Raw genomic sequence first — 27,837 nt, 5'->3', positions numbered from 1 at the left:
GCTCGACCGTTATCTGTGATTTTCACATGTTCTGCAGATCTAAAAGGGCCGATAAAGCTCTGAGAGATGATGTCAACGGGCTTCTCTAACTATGTATCAAACATTACGTTGTATTTATGTAGCCCACGATAAGCGTGGTATTGTTCGGCCCAACCCGATGGGATAAACCAATCCTATATATCAATAGTACAAAGGGAAGTCGAATGGGTATTAAAGTGGCAGGTATAGTATCCAAACCAGACCATGAGTGCCGCATAGAACGCCTGTAACCCCGCCGACACAACCTGCGTCCAACCAGACCGCTAAACCGCTTCAATCATCAATGAGACCATATTTCGTGGAGGAAGTGATAAAAAAAATCATTGCGACATAGGAGTCATTTTCATCGCGGCATTACCAAGCCATTCATGCCCTTTAAATCTGCAAGCTGTGCTTTCAAAATCTCGTTGCCGCGTAAGATCTCCTCTAGCCAGTCGGCGGCTTGAGTGAGCATCGCACTTTTGCTGAAGCCGCCGCCTTTCAGGCCGGGGACAAGAGTGCACAGGTCTTCAAAGCCCTGTCGAATGAGATTTCTCCGTTTCTGCTCCGACAAAATATGGTTGCTTCGCTTCTGCTCTTCAGTTAAATTCTCCCGTGGGGGTTTTGAGCTTTGAGAGGCTCTCGACTTTCGAATCGCGTCATTTGACATCCGCCTGCTTGAGCCCTTGGGACGCTTCGACCGGTGTCTCGAGCTCTCGTCGTCGGACATCTCGTCATCCTCTTCCTTGATCGAAAGCCTTTGTTTCTTCTTTGGATGGGACTGGTCTTCCATACTATCGACGTAATCTCTCCGGAGTCCATTGAGATGATTGACTGCTCCAGTGTCTACCCATGGAGCAGGGTGGTGGCTGACGATGCGATCTGGGGTGGGCGCCCGGGTATTGGCAGCGCTGCTTTGTGGTTCCAGACACTCTAGGTTACCCAGCAGCTCTTTCGTCCTTTGTTCCTCATCGGGTTGATCTGGCGGCGCCACATATCCTTGGTCCATGAAACTCGAATCCGAGCCCCAGTGAAGCGGCCGGCCTTTTGTAGACAGTTGTTGTTCTGCGGATATCGGTTCGTGGACATCGAAGAACATTTTCGTAGTATGGAAACCGACGGGAAGATGCGTCCGAGGGGAAGTGCTGGGCCGCTTGGCGGGTGGGTGACCGTTTTGCATTCGGTCTTTCCCACTCGTCTTTAGTAGAGGATAGTCCATATTTGAAAAGGCTGAGAGTGGTTGGCTACCCAAGGTGGTGCTGATCTCGGGCCCATTTGCTCCATTTTGATAAAGCATCGAAGCCGCAGCAACTATGTCCGAGTTCTGATGCGAGTGATCTGGGAGAAGGCCGAAGGGTTTTTGAGGGAATGATGATTGTGGAAGAGAGGTTGTAGAGCCTTCGAAGGTCGGAGGCAGTTCGGTTGACCAGTCGAACCCAGGCAATCCAAAAGTGTTCGTGTCATTCTGCTGACCCGTAAACCAAAAGTCGCTCTGATTCTGAGTTGCACCCATGGTGGTGAAAAAGCTATCGAGCATAGATGATTCATTATCGTCGAGGAGCGCTGGTCCGAGTGGCGATGCTGGAGCAGGCTCGAATGGTATATCTTCAGGGAATGAATCTGTCCAGTCGCCAAGATTAGAACTTGACTGCCTCGACAAACGAAGGTGGATAGTTCTTACAACCAAACGGGGCAGGCCCATTATTCCGCCCATTCTGGCCCTGAGTGCCATTTGTGGTATTGATACTCATCATGATGATAGTGGTTTAAGCAAAAAGAGCAAGTGTTCTCCGCGAAAGATGTTGCAAATATGCGATTAAGATTCAACGGCATCTGCTCCGGCGAGGCACAAGCAGCACAGACAGCGACAACCTTAGCATGCCTTGACCAGCAGGGAACCCGTGACCGAATATGCGGCTTTCTGATGCGCCGTGGAAGATAATCCAAGAAATGTCCAAGTTATGTTGACCCGAGACTCAAGGTCGACGTCGACCGTTGGAGTGCGCTGCGTATAGAGGTCCTCTGTGTATTGAAGAAGCTCAAAGCGGGCACTTGCTCAGGACATGGAAATGGTAGGAAAAAGAGAAGATGGGACACAGAGTCGGCTCGGAAGTTCAGGAAAAGGAAATTATAACAGGTAGCCAGATCCACTCAGACAAGCGCACAATGCACATCCCCCGCATTGAATCTGAGAACAGCGAAGAGATGACGACCGAGTGTCTAGATAGGAGGGCTGATGGCGGCGCGGCGGACAGAGCATGGCTTCTCGGGTTTTTGGAAGCAATCACATGCGAATTCATTTTGCAGGGTCTGTCGCGTGACGTAACCAAGATACCATGATTACGATACGCCGCCCGCCAACTGCGACCTTTGGCGAGTATCAGCCCCGTTCTGGCACCGTTCGGATGAACTTCCCCGTTGGAAGCCGTCAGGCCCGAAAGCAGAATCCCTTGCGAGACTCCCTTGTCTCCTTGCCCGCCGTCCATCCAATGAACCATCTGTGGCTCTGCCACCCTGCTTAATTCTCCTATAAGCAGCTCCCCAGGGTTTTGCTTTTTCCCTGCTGTCAGTGATCTCGACTCAGGCCTTTCCGTGGCACGACGGTCCGCCGTTTAGAGACGGACTTGTCTCGTTTTATCCAGAACCGCGCTTGTTTCTGCCCCACTGGACTGTCCCCAAACGGCCCTTCAGTGGACGTGCCTGGCACATCGCAGCCCCGGATTTTGGCGAGCCTCGTGGATTCGTGGGCGTATGCCACCGGCTGCTGGGGTACCGACGCAGAGCTACCCCTGAACCAAGCTGAAATCGAAGATTGCCATTTCCGACGCCAGACTCTCATCCGGGACCGAGGCGCAACGTCGGCTTTGCGTCGCACGGCAGCACGGCAGATCATACCGAAGGATACCCCACTCCCCCAAATTTGTCGACCTCCTTGGCCCCAACTGCAGCTAATTTCCTGGTTTTGTAAACATATGGAGTAAATCCTGCGATTCTCAGACGGTTCCTGAACTTGTGCGTTCCGCCAATAAGTTTCGTGGGTCCATTTCGTTTAACCCACGTCGTCCCAAGGGGCTGCAGGTTTCTCGTCAGTTGTACGACTTGGTCCTGTGTAGTGATTGGTTGCTGAAGATTGTCTTGGTTCTGACCACAGATCAGTTTCATAGGTCCTTGCCTAGGTACATTCTGAATATATCAACTTTGGTGGCTGTCATGAACTAGGAGGGACCATACCACTATGGATCCTGCTGCCCTGATTCACAGACGCCATCGGGCCGCACCACTGTTCAAGCCGTGAGTACTACCAACTGTGGCAACCTCCTCATTTGCATGCAACTTGGGGTGCACCCAAGCATTCACTAGTGGCAAGGTTGCTGACGTGTGCTGTGTCCTCCTCCAGCATTTTACGAGCTTACGCTTTAGGGTATCTCTCTTCAACGACTCCAAAAGTCCTATCCTGCCTGCGGCGTCTCTGGGGAAACAATGACCTGACCTACCAAGAAAAATCAGAGCAGGTATGTACTTGTTCACTCAACCTACTCCAGTACCATTGCCTTGGGGTTGTTCTAGGGCATCCGAGCATGGATGTTTTCCTTCACCTAGCCTACCCTCGCCTGCTGAGCCCGGCGTAGAAAGCAAGATGCTCACCGGATTTCACAGTTGCTCCGAGCGCTCACCGGCGCACTACGCTTGGAGAGCTTTCCGACTTTCTGCGCTTCACTCGTTGGGGGCTCGACATTGCTTCCTCTGCTGATTGTGAGAGGCCTACAAGCCTTTTTCCGTAGACTTGGCTCGGACCCCAGGAGGTTAAGCTCCAGGGAAGCTTCCCGATTGATCCAATTCACTGCTGCATTCGTATCTGCATGGTTCAGTTTCCAGATTTTGAATCGGAGGCCTGTTAGTTTGCAACCCGTGCACAAGGATGGCGGGGAAAATACAGCAGCAGAGGCAGAGATTGCCTTTTACCAACAGAGCAAGCTACACCCACATACTCAACCTCAATTCGCTGGAAGGACAATGGATCTCACTCTCTTTACATTTACTCGGGCACTCGACTCACTAGCCTGCATCTCGTGGGCCTGGAGTCGACAGAGATACAAAGGCAATCCACGTTGGGCTTCAGTGGATTCTCTTGTTCCTAGGCTGGGAGATTCTGCTGTTTTTGCCGCCAGTGCGGCAGTAGTGATGTGGGCTTGGTTCTATGTCCCAGAAAGACTGCCAAGGTCTTATGGAAAGTGGATTGGAGAGGTGGCCAAAGTGGACGAACGCTTGATCGAAGCCCTTCGTCGCGCACGGCGGAATATCTTTGTTTACGGCAAGGATACCGGCCAGGCACCCCTACTCGAGTCTATGTGCAAGGACTTTGGCTGGCCTATAGAATGGGGCGACCCTGCTAAAACGATCCCAATTCGGTGTGAGATGGTGCACATGGGTTGTGGTTCTAGCTGTGAGATGCACGCGGTTTCTCGTTTTGTCAGGACATTTAAGTTTGCCTGTGCAACTTACATTCCTCTGCAAATTGCGTTCCGGTTCCGATCTCTGAACTCGATAGCGGCCCTCCGTCGCGCTGTTTCCGACGCTTTACGGTCATCCACGTTCCTCGCCTCGTTCGTCAGCATCTTTTACTACTCTGTGTGTCTCGCCCGGACGAGGCTCGGACCCAGGATCTTTAGTAAGGAAACCGTATCACCACAGATGTGGGATTCTGGACTCTGCGTCGGTGCTGGGTGTGTGATGTGTGGATGGAGTATACTCGTTGAACACGCGAAGAAACGGCAAGAGATTGCATTGTTTGTGGCACCCAGAGCTGCAGCCACCGTACTACCAAGGTTTTACAACACAAAGGTATGATTGATTGGTTCCAAGCCCATTCCTTCGCCCGAGTCGGGATGGTTACACTGGTCAAACCTCTTACTTTCCTTTCCTTGTGCCGCAACGTGTTCCTGTTCGAGGACCCGCCCCGGCTAATTGGACCTTTTTGTTTAGTATCGATACCGGGAGCGTGCTGCATTCGCCATTAGTGCTGCTGTACTTCTTACCTGCTTCCGGGAATGCCCCAACAAGGTTCGAGGGGTCTTCGGCAAAGTTGGAAGAAGCGTGTTAAACTAATTCGTCATTCGATTCTGTCCACTAGTACCTGGACTGTATGATTTTCGCATTTTCCAACTTTCAGTGTTTCGGCCGGCCGGTGCACATTCGATATAGATTTTATCTCTAACTGTATAATATCCTGCACGAATAGAATCAATTACATATGACATGAGGCTCTATAATATCCACATATACATGGTAGCAGGTTATGAGCATCGTATGAGCTTCCCCAGGTACGTTCTACTAACTGCTTATCGATAAGGGCTCGTGTCACGTGCGGCTAATTCCCTTGTCTGCATCGCAAGATCGGTGGGTTCACTCCGCAAATATCCGCCGACAAGCTAAAGCATAGCCATGTTTTCTCGACGGGCGCCTTCATGGTGTCGCTTTTTATCATCTGGGGCCGGTGCTCCTCGGTCAGCATTTTCGAAGGAGAGGAGCATTGAGATGGGCAGGAGATATTTCACCCGCAATTCGTGTTTAAACCAAAATGCGTCAGCACCATTTAATACGCCTCAGTCTCAAAAGCGGAATGCCTCTACAATGTATGCCTACGTTCAAGCATTCTAGGTACTTGTTCTAATATCAATTAGGTACTATACAATCAGTATAATCCTTGGAACAGTCTCCCTCGCATACGGTTCCGTCCCTCTGTATAAAATGGTCTGTTCCAGCTCCAAGGACCCCCCGATTCTCTGAAATCCTCCGCTCCGGACAAATACTGAACCCAGGCGCTCAAACAGATCTGCCAGCAAACTGGCTGGAACGGTCAGCCCGTCCTCACACACCGCACAGGAGACGGCGACACATCATCCCGCGTCACCCCCGTCACCGACTCTCGTCGCTTGCGGATTACCTTCAATGGTTCAGTGTCAGACGTACTACCCTGGAAATTCACACCGCAGCAACGTGAGGTCCGGGTCTTACCCGGAGAGACTGCGCTAGCATTCTACACGGCGACGAATAAGGGTCCCACGGATATCATCGGAGTTGCGACATACAGTGTTACGCCGGGGCAGGTTGCGCCGTATTTCAGCAAGATCCAGTGTTTTTGCTTTGAGGAGCAGAAGCTCAATGCTGGGGAGTCGGTGGATATGCCTGTTTTCTTCTTCATTGATCCGGACTTTGTGACGGATCCAGCGATGAAGGGGATTGATACGATAACGCTTTCTTATACGTTTTTCAGTAGGGCTGTCCCTTGTTTCTGATTTGAAGAGTTACTGACACAGAATAGAAGCGCGATATGATGATAATGGTGTGCTGAAGCCCATTCCGGGCAACTGATACCCTCCGAGGAATGCATAACCCGGTGATGTTCCAGTTACATTTGGGCTCTTTGGATAGCCCCTCCCGCGGCCTGTGCGGCTAAACTCCGCACGATGCATGGCGTGTCGTTCTAATCGAACTGCCATACGCTGCACTTCAGCATTCTACCGAGTGATGCCTTGCAGTAACATACCCCCCTCCTCCGACATATACATGTATCATAGCAGGATTGGCGTTTTGACTTGTATCATAGCCTGTGTATATACTTGAACTACATTGGTACTCTCTTCAACGAGGTTTGTTGATTCAATGTAGTTGGATCCTCAAGAGAGAAACAAAAACTTGGGGCCTTCTCAAAATATATAGTGACGTATTCTTGACTTTCCATACCTATTTGAGGTAAAAGTGCCACCACTGATTACTAGTATGAGAGTAAGTCTATATCCATCTATACCGGGATTAAACATAAGATGGCTTCAAACAGAGCTTTCTTTAAGCCTCAGTTCGAGTGGAAGATGTTCGTTTTCTTAATAGGTCTGCCCGGCTCTTTTGTGTGTGCAGAATGCACCCACCCAGCAACCACCAAAACAATCCCTTATCGATAAGCGTTTTGTCCCTCACTCCCCCACCACCACCATTTCTTTTTACCAACAACCCATGACTTCAGGATTTACTCTGACACCAAAACAGCGGGCAAAATGTCCAAATCCGACCCCAAAAAGGCCCCAACGCCGAAAAACCACCTAACCTTCGACTCCTGGAACAACGCCTCAAGCGGCCACCAACGCGCCGAATCAAACCCCGGCACAAGCTGGCAACGCACACGGGAAGCGAAGCTCGCGCAGCAACTGCGCACGGGCGACTGTACGATAAACTCGTTTACGTACAGCGGGCGGGATCGTGTCTATGAGAAGGGCGAGTGGGAGTGGGATTGGGGTGGGGATGCGAGGCAGGGGAGGGGTGGGCCTGGTGGTGGGAGAGGAAGCAGGAAAGAGGTTGTGGAAGGGGACTCGAAGCAGAGGGATATACGGAGTATGATGAGGGTTAATAAGGCTGCTCCGGGAGTTGCGGGGACCTTTTCGGGAAAGGTTGAGGGCAAGAAAGGCTGGATGGATCAGGGGGTATCGAATTCGATATCGACTCGGGCGTCGATGGATGAGATGGTGCCGGGCCCGTTTACGTTCGGGGAGTCGAGGACTACGACTAGAACACCTACTACAACCACTCCTATTCCTACCCAAGCAACAACAATGACAGCCACTTCCACACCATCATCCTCCACACAGCCCACCGAATCAACCATTCTCCGCGGCGCAATAGTCTACATAAACGGCCAAACAGCGCCCATGATCTCCGACCACAAGCTCAAGCAACTACTCGTCGCACACGGCGCCACACTAGCCCTGGGGCTCTCGCGGCGTGTCACGCATGTTATCATCGGGAAGCCGAATGCGGGGCCGGGGCGCGGTGCAGGGGGTGGATTGGCTGCGGGGAAGATCCAGAAGGAGATCCAGAGGGGTGGATGGCGGGGGATGAGGATTGTCGGGGTTGAATGGTGAGTTCCCTCTCAATTCCCTTTGACTGTTTAGAAGATGATTGCTAACGCGAGGTGTGCGATCTAGGGTTTTGGAGAGTATCAAAGCTGGCAAACGACTTCCGGAGACGAAGTTCGTGGTTAATCTGTCGAACCAGAGGAGTGTACTGGCTTTTATGTAACTTTATGTAACACCACTTCTGCTGTGTTTTGGTTCTGGATGGGATAGGGTGGGAGTTTTGGTTTGGATTCTACTTCTGGTGTTGGTTCTGGCGGTGCTATGTCATCATGTTCATTAAGTTTAGATACCCTCGTCTTCATGTCACGTCTCATTATATATACATACACACGTAAGTTATCATGTCATATCACATCACATAAATGCTCCCCCCTGCCCATTTCCATTCCCACCCCTGCTGTCTCCGCTACTCCCCGAGTCGTGTCGACGCCACCCACTCTGTCTCCGTGGGACAGCCAGCAATGAACCCCTGCTGCTACTCGACCTTCGTCCTTCTGGTCGTTGTTGTTGTTGTTGCTGCTCTGGCTCTAGCTGTGGCTGCGCCTGCTCGGGCTGATACCCCTCGAGTCCAACCCGCTGGGAATAGGATTGGGAATGAGACTCCGCAGATGGAGCATCATCTGGCAACGATGGAAGCGGGTTCACTCGCAGCCGTTGCGGGTATAGAGTTTCCTCATGAGATTCTAAATCTAAGCGACGACCGGTGGGGAGGTACTCGGGCTTCTCATCCCCATCGTAGTGATTGTGGTGGATAACCTGCGGGTCACTATCGTAGCTTTCGTGACTACTTTGTGAGTCGCTCCGCTGAATCTTCTCGTTCATATAAGTGGAGGCCACTGTGTCGCCTTGTACCAGACCGAGCTGTTCCTCTTCTGATGTGTTTATCCGCCTATGTGTCCGGCGCAGGATACCCCGGCGCGTCGGACTGTGTGGGCTGCGGCTGCGGTTGGGGGTTGATGATGAGGCAGACGCGGATTGGTATTGATAATCGTCGGGGGACTTTGATCGGTTAAAGATTCGCTGGAAGGAGAAGTGACGGTGCTGTGGGGGCTCTGGGGCGGTTAGGTGAGATGAGGCTTGAGTTTGAGCGTGATCTTGATCCTGATCTGCCCATGAAATGCCGCGAGGGCGGGTGAGTTGGTCAGAGCCAGTGTAGCTGTTGTTGATGGCCCTTGGCTCTGATACTGGTAAGGGTTCGTGGTGCTCGTTGTTCTGGATTGGTCGCCAGGGGGAATTCAAGATGCTTGATGCACGCGAACGGACCTCGTTGAGGATAGATTGGGTGTTGTTCGACACCTGAGAAGTTTCTTCCCAGTCGTCTGGAAACCGGGACATTCCTAGTGGCGGTAATGGTGTCGATGGACGTCGAAGGCTAGTCGATTTATCGCTGAGGACAGTTTTGCGCCTGCGCAGGCCGTCCCATTCGACAATCTCGTCATCACCCGGTGGCTTGAGGCAGTCTTCATGCCGTTCGCGGAGATAGCGGCGTGCCTCTTCGGCCTCAATGTTCCGACGAGGAGTGGATAGGCGGCGGATAATGGCGGCGGCGCCACGGATGGCATCGGCCTTCGGCTCCGATTCAGGTTCTTGTTGCGTTGCGACTTCGCGAATTTGGTCAAGGTCGCCTTTGAAGACCGCTGCATCGGGGACGTCTTTGGCGGACTTGGAAAGTTGAAGAAGGACAACGCCGGAGCAGATTTGGAGAAAGCCGAGTACGACGGTCGCAATTTGCATGCCTGATCCCTTGAAGCCGCGGAAGAGGATGGCGGAGGTGATGATTGTTGCGCTGGTGAAGAAGACGTAGTAGGTCGGGGTGACGAGAGCCGCGTTGAAGATGTTTAACGCTTTCTACTATGGATTAGTACGGTCATCAAAAGTCAAGGTTAGGACACTCACGTTGAGATAGATGATCTCGGTCAATAGAGTCGCAATCACAAATACCAGTAGCACATACATGAACCACTGGTTAAATTGAGCCTCGCCATTGATCTGGGCCAGAATAGCCGCTCCTAGACCTTGAGTGGCAACCACACTCAAACCTCCAATCAAGCTGCATATGCTGATGTAGACGAACATGCTCCGCTTGCCATATCGCGGACCTGCCCACAAGGCCGTGAATGTACAGCTCACTATGACAACACCAGCATACGCCAGAAACCCTGGCGCAATCACATACTCCTTCATATCCTGGATATTGGATACAGACGACTGCTCAGGCGCATTCAAGGCGATCACCACTGATCCCAGTATGCAGGTAAAGCAGCCCACCTGTCCGACGAAACTCAGCCGCTCCTTTAGAAAGATCGCAGACAGGATCGTCGTGATCACAACGGAGAGGGCGCCTAGCGGTGTTACGAGGATAGCGTCCACAAAAGCGTACGCCACAAAGTTGCATATCTCGCCAATGATCATGAGGATCATGCCCGACCACCACCAAAGGTTCTTCAAGTACCCATATCCTTCACCCGCTTCCTCATTGTATTTGACATTTGCGCGTAAGAGACCGACTTTCTTGAGTACGAACGAGACTCCGATGAAGACGCCTGATGCCACAGCCAAGGCAATTCCGACCGCTTTGTAGGCTGGTGGACGGTCGCTGCCGCCTGTGCTAAACCCGGAGCGGGGGAGGAGATCGAATTCCATGGTCGACTCGCTGTACGTACGACCTCTGCAATATGTACAGTGAATAGAGGTCGGGTCGAGGACCGCGGTTGGAAATGCGACTGGTTTATATAGTTCTAGGCCATGGGGTCGATTCGGTGGGAGGAATGTGGGGGTCGGCGGCGGTTGACAGCGGTTAGGAATGTGCGAAGATTGGCGCTTGGGAATGTGGACGAGGAGATAGCGAAGATTTGAGGGACGGAGCGAGCAGAATAAAAATGTAAGATAGAAAAAGGAACAAAGAATTCAGGGGCAGAAGCGCTGAGATGATGCAGATGGTGGAGCTAGCGATATCATGGCAGATGCTCGTTTTGAGGAGGCTGGGAGTCCGACCTTGACCCACCAACGCCTCTTCTCTCGCTGGCTCTCTCGACATTTAATTGCCATCTTATTGTGACGGAAAAATTCATTGGCCTAACGGATTATGGCGAATCTAAGATTGTTACCCCAGAAGTTGACCAGTTACCGAAGAGTGGCGAACCGTGGATGGCACCAAGCCAAACAACATCCAGAGCCCAGACCAGCATACGTATCTACTCCGTAGATACACCACACTGTGCCACTTTCGAACTCATACATCGTACCAGTCCCACTAAATTCTGTCTGCTTGAATCTGCATCCATTCTTGATCTGACGAACTGTCAACACCTGAAACGCTGAACCTCCTGCTCAACACGCATATCAGCCAAATGGCGGTTTGTTGATAGGCGCTCATTGCACCTTCGTCTGACAGTCTAGGCGCCGTCTAGGATTAGGATCTGAAGTGCCAACGGACAACTGCACGAGGGGCGCAACCCACGGCGCTACCGACTGCTGCTGATAAGGGGGGGCAGCCCCGTTGCGCCGTCAGCGTGGCAACAATAACACCAAGTGAACATTCAGCGGTCATAACTTAGGGCTAAGCATCTTACAGAGGCCTTTGCATCATTGCCCAGGCCGAGAAGCTGGATCAGCCTGTGCTAAAGCTTTCTTTGGTTAACTGAAGGATCGACTAACTGCTCGTGGGATAGTCCGATCGTTGATGGAGCAACGCTGTATCTCAGGGTTTCAATAGGGTCGCCCAGCAATCTGTTGAGAAATGAACGTCGTGAAATAGGGGATTTAGGCAGTAGTATCAAGCAGTAATAAAGATATTGAAGACAGCTATAATGGCTCCTGACATGAGAAATTCCTCCGACCACGTGGAAGGCTCGAGTCGCGTCTCATGAGCTCATGCATAAATCTATGTACATCACTATTAGTAAGCAGCATAATTCTCAATTAAACTCGCGTCACGGGTCGACGCGTCTCCAGATCGAGTTTCGTGAAGCTTCAGGCTGCCTGCTCAAGAGCTTCAATTCAACTTTATCAACCACAAATTGACTTGGCATAACATACGTCCATTCAATTTACAATGGCTCTTTTAGTCGACAAGTTACGCCCGAAATCCCTCGACACACTATCATATCACCATGAACTCTCTGAGAGATTACGATCCCTAGTAAGGAAGCTAGCTCAGCCAGCTCCTCGACGACACCCAAGTCTAACACTTCACCGTTTCACAGGCCCAAAGCGGCGACTTCCCACACCTCCTGATGTACGGTCCCTCGGGCGCCGGAAAGAAAACACGCACAATTGCAACCCTGAAAGAACTGTACGGCCCGGGCGTGGAAAAGATCAAAATCGACAACCGAGTCTTCCAAACAACCAGCAACCGCAAGCTCGAATTCAACATTGTCTCCTCCGTCTACCACCTCGAAATCACCCCCTCCGACGTAGGGAACTATGACCGAGTCGTCGTCCAGGAATTGCTCAAGGAAATCGCGCAGACACAGCAAGTTGACCTTTCCGCGAAGCAGCGCTTCAAGGTTGTCGTTATCAATGAAGCGGATCATCTGTCGCGCGATGCGCAGGCAGCGCTGAGACGCACCATGGAGAAATATAGTCCGAATCTGCGATTGATTCTGCTTGCGAATAGTACGTCGAATATCATTGCGCCCATTCGGTCGCGAACGCTGCTTGTCCGGGTTGCCGCGCCGAGTGAGGAGGATATTTGTGCTGTGCTTGGGAATGCGGCGAAGCGGGAGGGGTGGACGGAGGCACCTGTGCTTAATAAGAGGATTGCGAAAGAGAGTGGAAGGAATCTGCGGAGGGCGTTGCTCATGTTTGAGGCTATTTATGCTCAAAGGTATGACCTGCTCTGCCAAACGACCGACGGGGTCTCTTGGAGCGTCAAATTCACTAACAACCATAAAGTGAGAAAGTATCAGATAAGACACCAATTCCTCCACCGGACTGGGAGGCTCTTATCTCGTTAGTCGCAGAGGAGATTCTCGCAGAGAGATCGCCCGCTCGGTTGCTAGCAGTCCGTGCTAGGCTGTACGATCTGTTAACTCACTGTATTCCGCCAACGACGATTCTCAAGGTTTGTCAATCAATAAAGATGCCCGACCGATTTACTGACCATTATAGACGTTGACATTCAAACTCATCGCCAAGGTTGACGACACTTTGAAGCCCGAAGTAATCAAGTGGTCCGCGTTCTATGAGCACCGGATCACACAAGGCAGTGTATGTGGTAAACTCGGAGACCCCCAGTTAATGTGCTGATATGTTCTACAGAAAGTGATCTTCCACCTTGAAGCGTTTGTTGCTAAGTTCATGCGTATCTATGAGAGGTTGGTCATCGAACTCAGCCCCCCTTTCCCGTACTGTTTGCTAACTTTGGAACAGTTATTTGATGGGCATGGATTTCTAGGTGTTGATTGTACCAATAGTCGACGATTAATGACAACAAAATACTCTCTTAATAGCCAGTGAAGTATATTTTATAGACACTCCGCAATCTCCCGTCGACCTATCAAGAGCTTGACCGAAATTGGTCCTCATACCTACACACTACCAAGTACTAGGTCACCAACGTCAACGGTCGTACCTATAGTGCACCATACGGTATCACCTTATCCATGATAAATTTAACCCCTTCAGCCCGGTAATTATCGTCCTCAATCTCCGACCCATACCCACTGAAGACCATACTCTTTCCCTCGCTCCCATACTCGGGCCAGAAAGGCAGCGCGCTTTCTATCATCATCCACCAGTCAGCAACACATCTTGCCAGGACACGACATATTACACCACAACAAAAGTCAACTTAGTAAAGGTGTATACGTACCTCTTCCCCAGTTCGGATCCAAATCAAACGCAAACGAAACCCACGCCGCACTCATCTCATACGCCAGTGCGCGATCCCACGGATGGTCGGGGACGAGGTTTGAAAAGACGTAGCGCTGCTCGATGCCTGTTGTGATGCCGCGTGTTATATTTAAGGAATCGACATCGTGCGGGAGATGATTGAAGCGGTAGCGGTAGACTGGGGCGCTGTTACGCCTGTTATTGCTATTGCTATGGGCATGGTTGTCATCGTTGTTGTGCTTGGTTAGCCATTTGGCGATGAGGCGTGCAGGGCCAATTTGCACGATGTCGCCGAAGAGTGAGCAGGCTTTTTTGTCGAGCGTTCCGGTCGTCAGAGGAATTGTGCCTGTGTTGTAGGGACAACCCTGGCGAGGGTCATTGGGGTAGAGAGATAGGAGCTTGGATACGGTTGAGTTGGGTAGGGGTTTGGGGCGGAAGTAGCCGTCAGCTGGCTTGCGTTAGTCTTGGGGTAGTCTTCTTAGTAATGCCGTAGATTATACGTACCGAGTGGGCTGCTGAGCTGATCTGTGGTGTTGATGCCTGTTGGGGCCGATGTGGTTCCCTCATCCGTATTTGCTGTACGGGGTTAGGGCTTGATTTGAAAATTGGAGAGTGGAGGATGCTCGTACTTCCAACAATAGTGGCAACCTTGACATACTTTCCAGCCGGCAATGCGAACTGAATCGACGTCTGTGAGAAGCTGCCGTCGATTGACTGGCCTGTGCTTGAGCCAACGTGGGAGAGGAAAGTCTCGATTGGAAGCTGTCGAATGCACTCGAGCTGTTCCTCGGCTGAGGCGTTTGTGAACGAGCTACAAGAGGTATCTTCAATCAGGCTATCGAATGTCTCCTGGAAGGCTGTAGTATTGGGGTGCTCGAGAGGAAATGCGCCACCACTTTGCAAGATACCTGCTCGGAATAATTTATCATCTCGTCCGCCATACGCCATCATATGGGCGTATATTGAGACTGCACCAGCGCTGGTCATAATTAGGCTTTGTTGCTCGAGTAGGCGGTTTGACTTACGATTCCCCAAATAACGTCACTGCAAACAGTTAACCAGCGTTCGTCTTTGATAGATAAATGCAGAGCCATATATACCTTTTGTAGAATCACCACCAAATGAAGCAATGTTCTCCTGGACCCAATGCAGTGCTAGTCGCTGGTCTAACATCCCAAGGTTGAGCAAGTTGAGATCGGCCATTTGCTGTCCATTCAAGAACCCAAGGGGCCCGAGACGATAGTTCTATATTGTTCTGTAAGCAACCACCCTAGAAACCTCCAGGCTTGGGCTCACGTACCACTGTCACGAGCACTATCTCCTTCTTGATTTCGGAGGAGATGCGAACCATATTTGTCCCCTCGAACCTAGGATCTTCCTACTCAAGTCAGCAAAGACTCTGTCTGCATAAACGCAACGACAGACCGTATATCCGTTCCGTAGCCCTCCTCCATAAAGCCAGACTAGGACTGGCTTCAATTCCCCTTCCTCCCGTTGCTCGGATGACCGCCAGATGTTCAACGTTAGACAGTCCTCGCTTGAATCGGGGTTGGAATCCACCTTGGGTCCGTAGCAGGCTGGGCCGAAGGAATCTGCATGTAAAGTCCCAAAAGACGTATCCAGAGGTTGAGCATGCTGGAGACGAAGCTGTCCTATTGGCGGTTGAGCGTATGGTATCCCAAGAAATCGTTGTACTCGGTTGGAGTCGTCATTGACGCCTACAACTGTGCCATTCCGAATCCGCACTGTTGCAGTAGAATTTTGGTGATCCGCCGCTGCTATGGCCTCGCTCAGCAACACTGGGACGAGTAACAACGAGCGCAAAGCGAAAAGCATACTGGCTGTGTTGATTGCCTATTCCTCTAAGATTGATTCGCTGAGCACCAGTTTGAGATTCTGCAGTCTATAATCCCACCATAACCTCGGATGGGCTTGGTATAAAGAACCTTTGTGCAGATTGAGCTCTCCACTGTGTCCCCACGCTCTCAAAATGCTGATATGAGTGTCTCCACCCCCAGATATTGTTCCTGCGGGGAAAGGCCATCGCCTTTCGGCAGTTTGAATAAGAATTATACTCTGCAAGAGGCTGTCGATGGTCGGCTTAAGCTGTTTGGTCCCCACCTCCGTGAATGGAGAGGCTGTGCATTTGCCGAGCATTTTGTCGTGGATACCGAGTCTTTATGGCAAGACTCTCGACGGCAACCATAATGGCCGTGGCTAAGACAAACGTGAAGCCTAGTGGCAAAGCCAATGGTAGATAGAATCTTTCAAAGGAAGCCGTGGGTTTCGAGGCGTTAAGCCACCCATACTGGCCCTCAATATTGCCTTGCCGGTGTCCCGTGCTGCAACCGTCTACTAGTTTTATGCATTACCATCAATAAGGAACAGCACACGTTATACCGACTTTATGAAGGTGATCTCATTGATTGCTGGTAGACTTATGGAGACTGTTCCTGCAGGCAAGGAGGGGACTGGCTTCTCGGCATCGAGCCCGCAAAGGCATGTAAAGAACTGCCCAATGGCCGTTCAAGCTCAATCTAGCTGCTCTTCAGCATTCTGAGCGATCTCTGGGGCAGTGACAGCATCGTGAATGCTAGGGAGTGAAGTGTGTCGCGACGGGAAAGTGTCTACGTCATACTTTCGTCGTGGAGTATAATTAGCCAGTCTCTCGACTTTCGAGGTACAACCAAGAAATTGAACGTCAAATCACTTGAAGTCCTTTCAAAGCTTCTAAACAAACATATTCTACTTATTTATCATTGCTGACGAACACTTTATACACCATGTCGGACACTAAACTCATGGATATCGAGCCTGGTGGCGAACAAACCCAGTGAGTCGACAATTATTATTGAAAGCTGTGAACCCTGCACTGACTTGCCGCAGATATGAAGGTATCCGACAATTTAGCGTAACGCCGAAAAAAGCAACTGGGCAGCTAGATGGTATCGAATTCCTCCTTACAAGCTGAATTGGCCTGATTCTGACCCTAGGAGATCTTCCACACACCAGGAGCGAAATGAGAACAAAAGGACCGGCTGAATATAGCGATGCAAAAGCCAGAAGGGAGGAGGCTAAATTCGCACACAAACTCGAGCTCGGGGACTCCACGTCTGGCTTATCCGGATATACGAACAGAGGACCGGTATTGCTTTCCCTATAAAACTCCTATATGTGACATCGACATATGTGACACTGGAAACAAAGGAGCCTGAAGCTGATGATAATATACATGACCAAAGGTCGAGACCGAGGACGATGCGGCCAAGACAAGGCGAGTGCAAGGATATGGGCCCGGTTCTGGGGTCGGCGCGTAGAACCAAAGGTGAACCAAGATGTGGCGTGGTAGGGTAGGAAGGTGGGCTATTGCTTATTGTTTGGCTTATTGCGAAGCGTCGGGGCTCGAGGATGTGGTCTTGGGAGGGTTAGGCATCGCGTTTGTGCCGAGGGGCGGGTTCCTGCGTGCCCGCTTAAGGGACTCCAAAGTCACACCATTTCCGAGCTTTGTAATGCCAACAACTGGCGGGTCGCCCTTGTGCACAAATTCCCAGAGACCTGTAAATAATTGAATAATCAGAAGTCGCTTTTTGGCATGGATGGAAGAAAAGACACATACCGGGCAACTTGTGACCTGCCAGACGGAAAGCCTCCCTTGCAATCTTTTCGTGGATATCTCCCTTGAGCTCAAAAACAACCCTGCTAACAGCAACCTTTGCCGTCCAGTAGTCGAATTTACCCTTTCCTTTACCCATACGCTGCTCATTACCCTTGGTGTACACACCAATGTTGGCGCTCACACGCTTGTATAATGTGTAGTTCATTCCTCTTAGCCGTCGCTTGATGGTCTCCTCTGCGATTTTGAGCGAAGAGGCTGGTAGTCGACGGTCGTGGTCTTTCATCCGCAAGCCATAATCACCCCACACAACTGTTGTACCTCGCGATGAACCTCCGGTTGCGACGTGTGGACGACCCTTGGGCGACTTTGACTTCTCCATAAACTTGGGCGTAAGCCAGTCAAGGGCTGGGGATGTCGTTGAAAAGCATCGCAATAGTGGGAAGATCGGAATGGAGGATCGGAGACCAATTGCTGATAATGCATTAGTTACTGAGCAAGAGCTGTTTCTGTAAAGTCCAAGTCTCACAGGTGGCTTGAAGACACGCCAATTGAGGCCGTGCCAGGTATCTTAAATGTGACGCCATGGCGATTGAATGTCTCCGACGCTTGCTCCTCAATTGAAGCGTTCTCGAAATCCGCAGCAGACTTTCCGGCTCTCGGCCGCTCAACGTTAATCCGAGCCGCACCCGAAAGGGGAAAGCGGGATCTAGAGCGCATTATGTAAGCTAATTAAAATCGCGTCGGAGCTACGGGAGCTTTAGGCAGCGCGTCGCGTTGCCTAGTGGAATAGGCGTCAATTGAGCAGCGTTCCTGATATTTGGACGCCAAAAATAGCTGCCCCAACTTGCTTCGAGCAGCTGGCAGAGACTTCTTGCTTGGTTGTGCATCGTCCCTTTGATGTAGACAATATGCCAGCTGATATAAGGAGCTATTTTGGTGGTAAGGGGAGCCAAGGCTCGAACCCTTCTCCTGCGAAACCTGCCGCAAAGAAAGAGGTAAGATTCCCATCGTTCAACTTTCGGAAGGTCGTTTGACTCGAGTTTGTGTGAGCGGTGGATGCTAATTATGCAATTTGACTAGGCCCCATCTCGGAACAAGCGTAAGAAACTTGGTCAAATTTATGCAAAACGTTAGAATAACGAGACTTATAGGGACCAGAAAGGTTGTGGATGACAGCGATGATGACGAAGTAGTCGAAACTAAAGCCCCGGCTCCGAAGGTTAAAGCTCCAAGCAAATCGTATGTATCTTCGGTGGCGGGCCACACAAGGTACTTGGCTGACCCTACTGAAGGAAGGCCGAAGCACTAGAAGGGGAGGCAACAACGACGTCGGACTACTTTGCCTCGAGTAAGAAGAGAGGACGGTCTCCGAAAACCGCTTCTGAACCGCAACCATCTAAGAGCAACGCCGCTGCAAACAAGACCGAGAGCCCCAAGGCCGCGAAGAAAGCGCCAGAGCCAAAAGTTACCACCAGGAATACTCCTCGCAAGGACACGAAACGAAGTACTGCGATTCTCGATGACGAAAAGCTAGGGGATGACGATATCTTCGCGACCGAGTATAAAAAGGGAGGCAAAGGCGATGATGATTACAAGGAGGAAGATGCCGAAGAGAGTGACGATTTTGATGAGCTCCCAGTGAAGCCAGCAGCCGCTCGGGGCAGACAAGTGGCGACGAAGCGCTCGGCTCTTGATGAATCCGACGACGACGTGGTTATGCAAGATCTTCCCGAGCGCCCTGCCAATTCCGCAACTCCACGAAAGCAACGAAAGCGGAAGTCTGAGGCCGTAAACGAGGAAGATGATGTTGATTTCCAGGAACCACCGAAGAAGACTTCGACTGCCGCCAAGGCAAAGAAATCAAGACCTGCCCCGGCAAAAAAGGATCAGCCAGAGAGCAAAGAGATTCAAGATATTTTCGACAGCATTCCACAGGTCAAAGCTCCGTCACCACCACCAGATACCGGTGACAAAGCAAAGCCGTTCGCATTCGGTGGACAGCGATCACGATCCCCTGGTGGTGGAGGAGCCACGATACCCTCGGGAGCAGAAAACTGCCTGGCCGGGTTGTCATTTGTCTTTACAGGTGTTCTGGAAACTCTCGGTCGTGAGGAAGGCCAGTCGTTAGTGAAGCAATATGGTGGTAGGGTTACTGGAGCTCCTAGCTCCAAGACAAGCTACGTCGTCCTCGGAAGCGATGCTGGGCCGAAGAAACTCCAGACGATTAAGAAGTTCAACTTGAAGGTAATCAATGAAGAAGGGTTGTTCGAGCTTATTCGCCGGCTTCCTGCGAACGGTGGCGATGGGAAAGCGGCCGAAAAGCACGAAGCAAAGAAGCGGGCTGAGGAAGGGAAGGTTCGCGAGATGGCAGCTGAAATTGACAAAGAAGAGAAGCGCAAGAACGCCGGGAAACCAAAACCAATGGTCAGCAAGGGCGCCCAAGATAGCACAGCACCCGAGATTGACGATCGCCTCTGGACTGTCAAATATGCCCCAACGTCTTTGAGCATGATATGTGGTAACAGAGCTCCCGTCGAGAAGCTTCAAGCCTGGCTTAGAGACTGGCGGAAGAATGCCAAGGCAGATTTTAAGAAACCAGGCAAAGACGGCACTGGAATTTATCGATCTGTCATGATTTCTGGACCTCCAGGGATTGGTAAAACTACTGCGGCACATCTTGTCGCAGAGCTTGAAGGGTTTGATGTCTTAGAGACAAATGCGAGTGACACGAGGAGCAAGAAGCTCATTGAAACAGGCCTTCGCGGGGTTCTTGATACAACGTCTCTTCAAGGTTATTTTTCGACCTCGGATAAAAAAGTCGAGCGTGATAAGAAAAATATGGTTTTGATTCTGGACGAGGTGGACGGCATGTCGGGGGGCGATAGGGGAGGTGTGGGAGCGATGGCTGCCATTGCGAAGAAATCCCAAATACCGCTCATTCTCATTTGCAACGACCGAAGACTTCCTAAAATGAGGCCTTTTGATCACGTTGTTTTCGATATTCCTTTCAGACGCCCGACCGTTGACCAGATTCGATCTCGTCTCTCAACCATCTGTTTCCGAGAGGGGCTGAAGATTCCTCCTCCAGTCCTGGATAGCTTGATTGAGGGAACACATGCGGATATCCGACAGGTAATCAACATGTTGTCGACCGTCAAACTAGACCAAACAGACCTTGCCTACGACCAAGGGAAGCAAATGGCGAAGGCCTGGGAGAAACACATCGTCTTGAAACCGTGGGATATTGTTGGCAAGATTCTCAGTCCCCAGATGTTTTCTCCAAGCTCGTCCGCTACACTCAACGACAAGGCTGAGCTATACTTCAACGACCATGAATTCAGTTACCTGATGCTCCAGGAGAATTATCTTAGGACACGGCCCACACGCGCGAACAACTACCAAGGCAGAGAGCAAAAGCTGAAATTGCTTGAGCTAGCGGACAATGCAGCCTCGAGCTTTAGCGATGGAGATCTTGTTGATAGGATGATCCATGGCAGCCAGCAGCAATGGAGTCTGATGCCAGCACATGCTATGTTTAGTTTCGTACGTCCGGCAAGTTTTGCTTACGGTAACATGATGGAACGCCCTGCCTTTACCAGTTGGTTGGGGCAGAACAGTAAGCAAGGTACGTGTGCTCTATTCAGCATTAATTTCATGATACTAATATTGGACTTCCAGGCAAACTCTCGCGTTACGTGAAGGAGATCCAAGGACGCATGCGGCTTCGCGCTTCCGGCGATCGTCACGAAGTCCGACAGCAATATATTCCGCTCTTGTGGGATAAACTCGTCAAGCGATTAATGGCCGATGGCAAAGAAGCAGTTGACGACGTGATTGATTTCATGGATAGCTACTTCCTTACTCGGGAAGATTGGGATGCGTTGGTTGAGCTGGGACTTGGTCCAATGGACGAGACTAAAGTCAAGCTCGATACACAGACCAAATCTACCTTCACTCGGCTCTACAACCAGCGAACACACCCCCTACCATACATGAAGGCTAGCAATGTTGTCGCCCCCAAGAATGTGCCGAAGGAGAAACCAGATATTGAAGATGCCATCGACGAGTCAGACGATGAGGCCCTTGTCGACGAAACCAAGGATGAAGATGAGAACGACGAGATTGATCTCAAGAAAGACAAGCTTATTCGTATGCCCAAGAAGTCCAAAGCCAAGACCAGCACGGCGAAGGGTACGGCCAAAGGGAAGGGGAAGACGAAGAAGGCTAGCGAGGACGATTTCATAGAGGATGACGATGAGGAGCTAAAGCCTAAGAAGGCCAGAGGCAGGAAACCCAAAGCGAAGGCATAAATACTCGGCTGCGATCGTGGCATGTGTCCATATATCGTACATCGTAGAGTTTATTGCCTGGGGTCAAGTTATACTCCGCGTGGTCAACTTGGTGGGATAGGACGACTTCTTATGTACTATATTTGTATGCTAGCGACATTTTCATTCAATTGATGGTACTACATGTCTAACGAGGTTCTTTCAGTAGATCTCCAGTTTCAGCACAGGCTATTCCGTAGGGACTGCCGATCTGGTGCCTGGTTTAAAGACGCGCGCGGGTGCTGGTCTTGGCTTATCTGTGGGGATGGAGGCGGAGTTCTTGAGCTCCCATTGTTACGGCTTCACGTCCCCTCCTACCACACCTCCTGACAACACACAGTTTGGAGTGCCTCTGCGACTGCGAGATCTCTATTATTTTAGCCTTTCTTTTCATCAAACGCCTGCCAGGCTGGCCCTGATCAGGCTTCTCTTCCCCTCGTTCCGCAGCATTCAGCGCGTCCATCCTCACTCCGCATCATAGGAAGCGGCAACATCACATTTCCGCTGGTCCCAGTGATCTTCGCTTATATTTATCCTGGATCGCAATAACATATCCTATGTTCCTACTCCACTTTTCTCTCCTTTCGAAGTGGACGGAAAATGTCTCTCCTTCATAACGAAGAGTAGGTCTTTTAGTCGTCCCCGACCCTCTCTCCCTGCCTTGGATAAAAGGAGGCTAAACAGATGTGTAGCTTTACGATATGGCAACTGCGCACATCTTACCTTTCCACGATCAAGGATGGAATCGGCGATAGGCTTATCAACGTGAACCACTCCGTCCTCAGCACCCCGGGCTTCCGCGCGGCGGGCTGGTCGACAACCTCCGCAAACAACACGACTCAACTGGCCAGCAGTATCAAACGGACATACTCTCCTCCTATTCCTACAACCACCGCGGTGTCATCTGAATACTACAACATAAGCACTCGGAATGCGAATGATTCCCGGGGTTTTGGGTTCGGCGAGGACGGCGATGAGGATGAGGGCGGTATGGTTACGGGAAGAGCAACGGGGGACATGGTCGGGCGGCGCAATCCTTTGCGGAGTGAGAAACGAGTGCACCGAAGGGATCGTCAGCAACGGGAACAGCAGAAGGCGAGGGAGATCGAGGAGGAGGATAGCAGTGACTTAAGCGACGAAAGTGATGATGATGGAGATGGATCACAGAGGTTAGTCCGTGTTGGCATTGGCTATAACCCTTAGAATACTCGCTTACGGCTTTCAGAGCGAGTGAACAGATAAAGTTCACCAAGGTACCAGTGCGGATCAGAGCGGACTCATCGCCCATCAGGGCGACAGATCGACAGGAAAGACCCCAGGTCATGGTCACGTCCCCCTCGCATCCATCAATGAATAGCCATTACCGCACCGGCTCTTTAGGGACGGCCCCCAGTGTTAATGAGCGCCCACGACGAGATACAACAACGACTATGACTAGTAGCGATATGTCCTCGGATCATGAGACTGATCCGTCGGGAGTCAGAAGGCGTCAGATTCAATTTTCTGGGCATGATCAGGTGATAGGGCCATCTGATATTGGGAAAGCTAGCAGCGAGGGACTCGAGCAGCTGGATGAGCAAATAGAGGACTCCGACGCTGGATCAGTGGAAAGTACGATATCGTCGGAGTTTGATGCTACTGCTGGCTCTGCGTCGCTCCTTGGAGGCGTCGGCATTACTGGGCCACTAGACTCGTCATCACCAATGGCTTTGATGCACAAATTACCACATGGACCGGGCTCTCAAAACGCATCTCCAAGGAAGCTTAGAACGCCTGCGCCTGAGTTACAGGATCTACCACCGCCCCGACCGATTAGCACGCTGCAGCCCGTCAGTTTGCTTTCCAAAGCCCTCAACGCTCGCAAACGGGCACCGTCAAACCCTGTGGAGAAGTTTGCTGTGCTTTCCGGTAAAGGCCTTACTGATGCTTTGAACATCCGATTATATGTCCCATTTTCCTCAGACCCCGAAGATCCGCTCGACTTGCCGCTGGCTCGCCAGTCGAAACTAGCGGAGCAGCCGGCCCCGGTTACTGTCACCGAAGCGATCGGGCTTGCCCTTTGGCGATATGCTGAAGAGCGGCGAGAACCACCTATCGAGCGTGAGAAGTTAACAGTGAACAGGTGGACTCTCCGGATGGTGGAAGATGGGGAAGTCGAATATGATTTCCCGCCACTGGGCAGAGCTTCAGCGATATCCGATTTCACATCGAATAACAACCGAGCAGCTGGGATGCGCGGCCGATCGAGGGGAAAGCAATACGACGAGTTTGCTCTGGTCGAGGCTTCTGACTCGGAGTTTGAAGAGAATGAGCGCCTGTATCCAGAAAACAACATCTCCACGTCTGCTGAAGAGACGGTCGATACGCCAACCGTAGCAGCGGCAAACCAACCCATTCCGCAGAGTAAAGCGCCTCGCCCGAACCCAATCCTTGGACAACCATTCTCTTCAGCATTGAATGATACTACCCTTACTCCAGCTGATCGCCCAGCGGTACCCGTTTCTCATGCTACACCCCGTTTAGGTGTTTCAAAGACGCTTAAGATTCGGTTCATCAACGTAGAAGCGTCGACACAAGTCACAACGCTCAATACTTCAACAGATAGCTATATCGCGGAGATTCTCGATTCGGTCTGCAAGCGATGGGGCTTGGACAAAGGGAACTACTTGCTCAAAGTCATGGGCTCGAACACAATTGCGCCGCTGGATCGCACCGTTGAGGCATTGGGCAATATCACAGAGCTTGACCTTGTTCGCCGACGCTTCGGGCCGCAATTGACAGGTTCTCCTGTAAGCTCTTCGCCAAACGCACCGCTTATGATTGAAAATCCGATTGCGCCTAGCAAAAAGGGGAAGAAAAGTGGGCAGCGCATGCTGCATCCGCTTGCCCAAAAGCAGGACCTCGTCGGAGGAAATTACCGACGGTACTACGTACTTCGCAAGCAGTCGATGGGCTTCACGACGTCCCTTCATCGGGTTATCACATTCGACAACGATTACATGCACATCATGCCCGCAGATACGGGCAAAAATGGTTCAGATACTAAGACGCGGTCGATCAATTTCAACGATGTTGTCGGCTGCAAAGTAAGCCGACGGCATCCGAAAAACTTCCGTGTGGTCGTACTCCGAGGGAACGATGCGACGGAGCAGAAGCGGTATGACTTTGAGGCGCGAAATGCCGTTGAAGCAGATGAAATTGTGGACGAGATCAAGAAGAACATGGCGCATTATCGGACTTGATTTTTCTATTCTTACTCTTTCCTTTCTGGGTATTTTTGGGCGCTATTTGGGGAGGGGAATTGGCTAGCAGTTTGTTTACGACGGCCGTGGCTTCAGGGCTATGTAAGTATCGTCAAAGGGAACTTGACTCGACTCTTTGTGTGGCGTTGCGGTAGGAATGTAAGTAGATATTTCAAGCGTGTAAAAACCATTATGAGGCAAGAACCAACCCCTTCAGATGACTCTAGAAAAGAAACTAGATGTACGGGGTATGTACTATTTACGGAGTATGTATGTCGATGCGATTAGGGAGGGTGTGGAGAAGATAGCCTTGGCTGTTATGAAGTCACCGCAATCGCGATCAGTGGTGATCTCATACAGCCCGTTGAACCTGTTATGGCTCAGATTTGAACCCCGGGTTTGACGGAAGTGTTTCCTGAAATCCTTGAGTAAAATTCGTCTATAAGCTCTGAATGTTGCGCTGCATGAGGCTATTCTAACTCTTTGTTCTATAATGGTGTCGCTTCTGTCGATCAAGGAAATGTAGACTCGAGGACGAGTAGCAAAAGGACCTTGAACAAAGGATGGTTTTCCCCGAGGAGCGCCAATGAAAGGGCCACTTTAACAGAGGATAGCTCCTGTTGGACGGTGGATCAAACCATAATACGACGGAGGATGGATGATAATTCATGTTGACGCAAAGAATCCCACCTGCTCAGACCCCGCTTCTTGCTTCTTGCTTTCTGCGCTTGCTGCAGCTCTTTCAGCCCTCGATCGTTTCCTGCTTGTCTCAGGCTTACCATCTCCTCCTCGTCTCCGCTCGCAGCTCTGCGTCTGCCGCCCTGTCCTTTGTCCACTTCGAGTACTTAATAAGTCGTGCTACAGAGTACTACTCCTCCGGGGCAGCTCTGTCGTATCCGAAACGCCGACTGATACGAGCCTCATCCACATCCTCGTCCTGCAACGAGCAAAGCCCAGCGTCCGTATGCTGATAGCCTGTGCCTTGCCTCGAATTTAATCTTTCCGATGCCTACTCTCGGAGGGCTCTTGAAGAAACGGCGAACGAAGGATTCGCAGACCCTCTCCAAGGAGCTCCAGGCTGGTTCCACCACGACTGGCCACACGCCGACGTCACCAATCGCTGCCGAAGACAATCACCACCACCACCACCTCTTTCACCATCATCACCACCACGACACCCATCAGCCCTCCAATAACTCGGCAAACTCTGCCAATTCTGCTTCTCAGCTCGCCCAGCAACAGTCCAATCAGTCTTCAGCCAGCAAACCTGCCGACCCCCAAACCGCCTCCATGCAATCCCCCGCACTGCAGCCCACTACTTCCGCACACTCGAATTCCGGCCACCAGCAGCATGGCAATGCCGCCAGCATACAGAACATCATTCACCCGTCGCAACAAAATACCCCTCAAGTAGCTCGGACGGAGCGTACTACCAAGGGGAAATATACCCTCGATGACTTCACAATTCAGCGGACCCTTGGCACGGGGAGTTTTGGACGTGTCCACCTCGTGCAATCGAAGCACAACCACCGCTTCTATGCGATCAAAGTCTTGAAGAAGGCGCAAGTTGTTAAAATGAAGCAAATTGAGCACACGAATGACGAGCGACGCATGCTCAATCGCGTTCGGCATCCGTTCTTGATCACTTTGTGGGGTACATGGCAAGACTCACGGAACCTCTATATGGTCATGGACTTTGTGGAGGGCGGAGAATTATTTAGCTTACTTAGAAAGTCTCAAGTGAGTTTCCTTCTTTGCTCTAGCCATTGGCTGGGCAGATGGGCTAATGTTGGACAATGCATAGCGATTTCCCAATCCTGTCGCCAAGTTCTATGCTGCCGAGGTCACCCTTGCGCTAGAATACCTTCATTCGTTGGACATCATTTATAGAGATCTCAAGCCAGAGAACTTGCTTCTAGATCGTCATGGGCACCTGAAAATCACCGATTTCGGGTTTGCTAAGGAGGTGCCTGATATCACCTGGACTCTCTGCGGGACACCCGATTACCTTGCCCCAGAAGTCGTAGCCTCCAAAGGCTATAATAAATCTGTTGATTGGTAAAATCTCAATTGCCCATGCTTGCTTCGCCTGCTAATCAGTCTAGGTGGTCTCTTGGAATCCTGATCTTCGAGATGCTTTGCGGCTTTACACCGTTTTGGGACCAGGGGTCGCCCGTTAAGATCTATCAAAATATCCTTCAGGGCAGGATAAAATTCCCTCCATATCTTCTTCCTGATGCCGTCGATTTACTTTCGAGATTGATAACAGCGGACCTCACCAAGCGCCTGGGTAACCTGCACGGCGGCTCTGAGGATATCAAGAACCACCCTTGGTTTGCCGAAGTTACCTGGGATAGGTTGCTGAGGAAAGAGATTGATGCGCCATATGTACCCCCTATCAGAGGAGGACAAGGAGACGCAAGCCAGTACGAGAACTACCAAGAAGAGGCAGAGCCCTATGGCCAGAGTGGGGAGGATCTGTAAGTCCCTTCCCCTGGGTATCTGTACAACCGCCCGCTAACTCGCACGGTCATAGTCACGGCCATTTGTTCCCGGACTTCTAGTGCATCTGATGAGTGATGATGCGATAATACCTCACGTAAGAACGGCTCTCCGGTTAGAACTGAAGAATCCTAGTCCATAATGGGAGGCGTGTGGAGTGTGGAGTGTGGAGCCTAATTTTGGACGGCGTAATGTTGACTGGAAGTTGAGGCTTCCATCTGTCGGTTTTTATCGCTGGTCGAATGAAGTTGAGCGTTGTTCAGAAAAATAAACCTGCTACTAGGGTCGTCCCTGGTCTTTGATTCTCGTCAAAAGCGTATCGGCCTTGTCTTCTTTCGTTCTACAAAGGCCACTTTCTTGATGATCTGCTTACTTACCTCATTCAGGTG

The 27,837-nt window shown here is 51.1% G+C and overlaps 12 protein-coding genes across 12 annotated transcripts; 8 read left to right on the top strand and 4 right to left on the bottom strand.

Moving 5' to 3' along the window:
* Positions 1-81: 81 nt before the first annotated feature.
* On the bottom strand, positions 82-2,344 carry BJX68DRAFT_240824 (basic helix-loop-helix domain-containing protein). The gene is made up of 2 exons (XM_071040746.1): positions 1,700-2,344; positions 82-1,638 (listed from the first exon to the last, which is right to left on the bottom strand). Exons 1-2 carry the CDS (start codon positions 1,770-1,772, stop codon positions 383-385), a joined length of 1,329 nt encoding a protein of 442 aa, XP_070897256.1. The 5' UTR covers positions 1,773-2,344; the 3' UTR covers positions 82-382.
* A 738-nt stretch (positions 2,345-3,082) lies between these two features.
* On the top strand, positions 3,083-5,269 carry BJX68DRAFT_124578 (uncharacterized protein). The gene is made up of 4 exons (XM_071036177.1): positions 3,083-3,309; positions 3,416-3,530; positions 3,676-4,860; positions 5,002-5,269. The coding sequence occupies exons 1-4, from the start codon at positions 3,254-3,256 to the stop codon at positions 5,122-5,124; spliced, it is 1,479 nt and encodes a 492-aa protein (XP_070897255.1). The 5' UTR covers positions 3,083-3,253; the 3' UTR covers positions 5,125-5,269.
* A 172-nt stretch (positions 5,270-5,441) lies between these two features.
* On the top strand, positions 5,442-6,752 carry BJX68DRAFT_240818 (cytochrome c oxidase assembly protein). The gene is made up of 4 exons (XM_071040745.1): positions 5,442-5,651; positions 5,700-5,769; positions 5,850-6,291; positions 6,341-6,752. The coding sequence occupies exons 1-4, from the start codon at positions 5,461-5,463 to the stop codon at positions 6,388-6,390; spliced, it is 753 nt and encodes a 250-aa protein (XP_070897254.1). The 5' UTR covers positions 5,442-5,460; the 3' UTR covers positions 6,391-6,752.
* A 318-nt stretch (positions 6,753-7,070) lies between these two features.
* Positions 7,071-8,088, top strand: BJX68DRAFT_268643 (uncharacterized protein; the record flags this gene model as incomplete). Its single annotated transcript, XM_071046144.1, has 2 exons — positions 7,071-7,927; positions 7,995-8,088. 2 exons carry the CDS (start codon positions 7,071-7,073, stop codon positions 8,086-8,088), a joined length of 951 nt encoding a protein of 316 aa, XP_070897253.1.
* On the bottom strand, positions 7,994-10,942 carry BJX68DRAFT_240815 (DUF803 domain membrane protein). Its single transcript, XM_071040744.1, has 2 exons — positions 9,822-10,942; positions 7,994-9,773 (listed from the first exon to the last, which is right to left on the bottom strand). Exons 1-2 carry the CDS (start codon positions 10,566-10,568, stop codon positions 8,280-8,282), a joined length of 2,241 nt encoding a protein of 746 aa, XP_070897252.1. The 5' UTR covers positions 10,569-10,942; the 3' UTR covers positions 7,994-8,279.
* Positions 10,943-11,735: 793 nt separating this feature from the next.
* On the top strand, positions 11,736-13,397 carry BJX68DRAFT_240812 (replication factor C subunit 5). Its single transcript, XM_071040743.1, has 6 exons — positions 11,736-12,066; positions 12,131-12,753; positions 12,822-12,990; positions 13,038-13,136; positions 13,188-13,243; positions 13,299-13,397. Exons 1-6 carry the CDS (start codon positions 11,980-11,982, stop codon positions 13,321-13,323), a joined length of 1,059 nt encoding a protein of 352 aa, XP_070897251.1. The 5' UTR covers positions 11,736-11,979; the 3' UTR covers positions 13,324-13,397.
* Positions 13,398-13,500: 103 nt separating this feature from the next.
* On the bottom strand, positions 13,501-15,596 carry BJX68DRAFT_268640 (Alpha/Beta hydrolase protein; the record flags this gene model as incomplete). Its single annotated transcript, XM_071046143.1, has 8 exons — positions 13,501-13,649; positions 13,741-14,208; positions 14,265-14,336; positions 14,390-14,739; positions 14,786-14,804; positions 14,861-15,005; positions 15,061-15,138; positions 15,186-15,596. 8 exons carry the CDS (start codon positions 15,594-15,596, stop codon positions 13,501-13,503), a joined length of 1,692 nt encoding a protein of 563 aa, XP_070897250.1.
* An 857-nt stretch (positions 15,597-16,453) lies between these two features.
* BJX68DRAFT_240806 (mitochondrial 54S ribosomal protein uL16m) lies at positions 16,454-18,007 on the bottom strand. Its single transcript, XM_071040742.1, has 3 exons — positions 17,903-18,007; positions 17,377-17,847; positions 16,454-17,315 (listed from the first exon to the last, which is right to left on the bottom strand). The coding sequence occupies exons 1-3, from the start codon at positions 17,958-17,960 to the stop codon at positions 17,143-17,145; spliced, it is 702 nt and encodes a 233-aa protein (XP_070897248.1). The 5' UTR covers positions 17,961-18,007; the 3' UTR covers positions 16,454-17,142.
* BJX68DRAFT_124497 (uncharacterized protein) lies at positions 16,460-17,154 on the top strand. Its single transcript, XM_071036176.1, has 4 exons — positions 16,460-16,593; positions 16,647-16,705; positions 16,754-16,905; positions 17,003-17,154. Exons 1-4 carry the CDS (start codon positions 16,544-16,546, stop codon positions 17,075-17,077), a joined length of 336 nt encoding a protein of 111 aa, XP_070897249.1. The 5' UTR covers positions 16,460-16,543; the 3' UTR covers positions 17,078-17,154.
* Positions 18,008-18,157: 150 nt separating the features above from the next.
* BJX68DRAFT_240803 (replication factor C subunit 1) lies at positions 18,158-21,850 on the top strand. Its single transcript, XM_071040741.1, has 5 exons — positions 18,158-18,371; positions 18,457-18,475; positions 18,528-18,615; positions 18,669-21,001; positions 21,055-21,850. The coding sequence occupies exons 1-5, from the start codon at positions 18,285-18,287 to the stop codon at positions 21,684-21,686; spliced, it is 3,159 nt and encodes a 1,052-aa protein (XP_070897247.1). The 5' UTR covers positions 18,158-18,284; the 3' UTR covers positions 21,687-21,850.
* Positions 21,851-22,214: 364 nt separating this feature from the next.
* Positions 22,215-25,055, top strand: BJX68DRAFT_124447 (Sin1 family protein). The gene is made up of 3 exons (XM_071036174.1): positions 22,215-22,327; positions 22,397-22,873; positions 22,930-25,055. The coding sequence occupies exons 1-3, from the start codon at positions 22,305-22,307 to the stop codon at positions 24,944-24,946; spliced, it is 2,517 nt and encodes an 838-aa protein (XP_070897246.1). The 5' UTR covers positions 22,215-22,304; the 3' UTR covers positions 24,947-25,055.
* Positions 25,056-25,648: 593 nt separating this feature from the next.
* On the top strand, positions 25,649-27,772 carry pkaC (cAMP-dependent protein kinase catalytic subunit pkaC). Its single transcript, XM_071036175.1, has 4 exons — positions 25,649-26,686; positions 26,751-27,004; positions 27,052-27,426; positions 27,483-27,772. The coding sequence occupies exons 1-4, from the start codon at positions 25,952-25,954 to the stop codon at positions 27,508-27,510; spliced, it is 1,392 nt and encodes a 463-aa protein (XP_070897245.1). The 5' UTR covers positions 25,649-25,951; the 3' UTR covers positions 27,511-27,772.
* Positions 27,773-27,837: the final 65 nt, after the last annotated feature.

This window comes from Aspergillus pseudodeflectus, assembly GCF_044049435.1.
Source record: "Aspergillus pseudodeflectus strain CBS 756.74 chromosome Unknown BJX68scaffold_32, whole genome shotgun sequence".
Classification (NCBI taxonomy): Eukaryota; Fungi; Ascomycota; class Eurotiomycetes; order Eurotiales; family Aspergillaceae; genus Aspergillus; species Aspergillus pseudodeflectus.
Note: the sequence above shows the minus strand (reverse complement) of the source record. Positions and strands in the feature narration are given on the sequence as shown.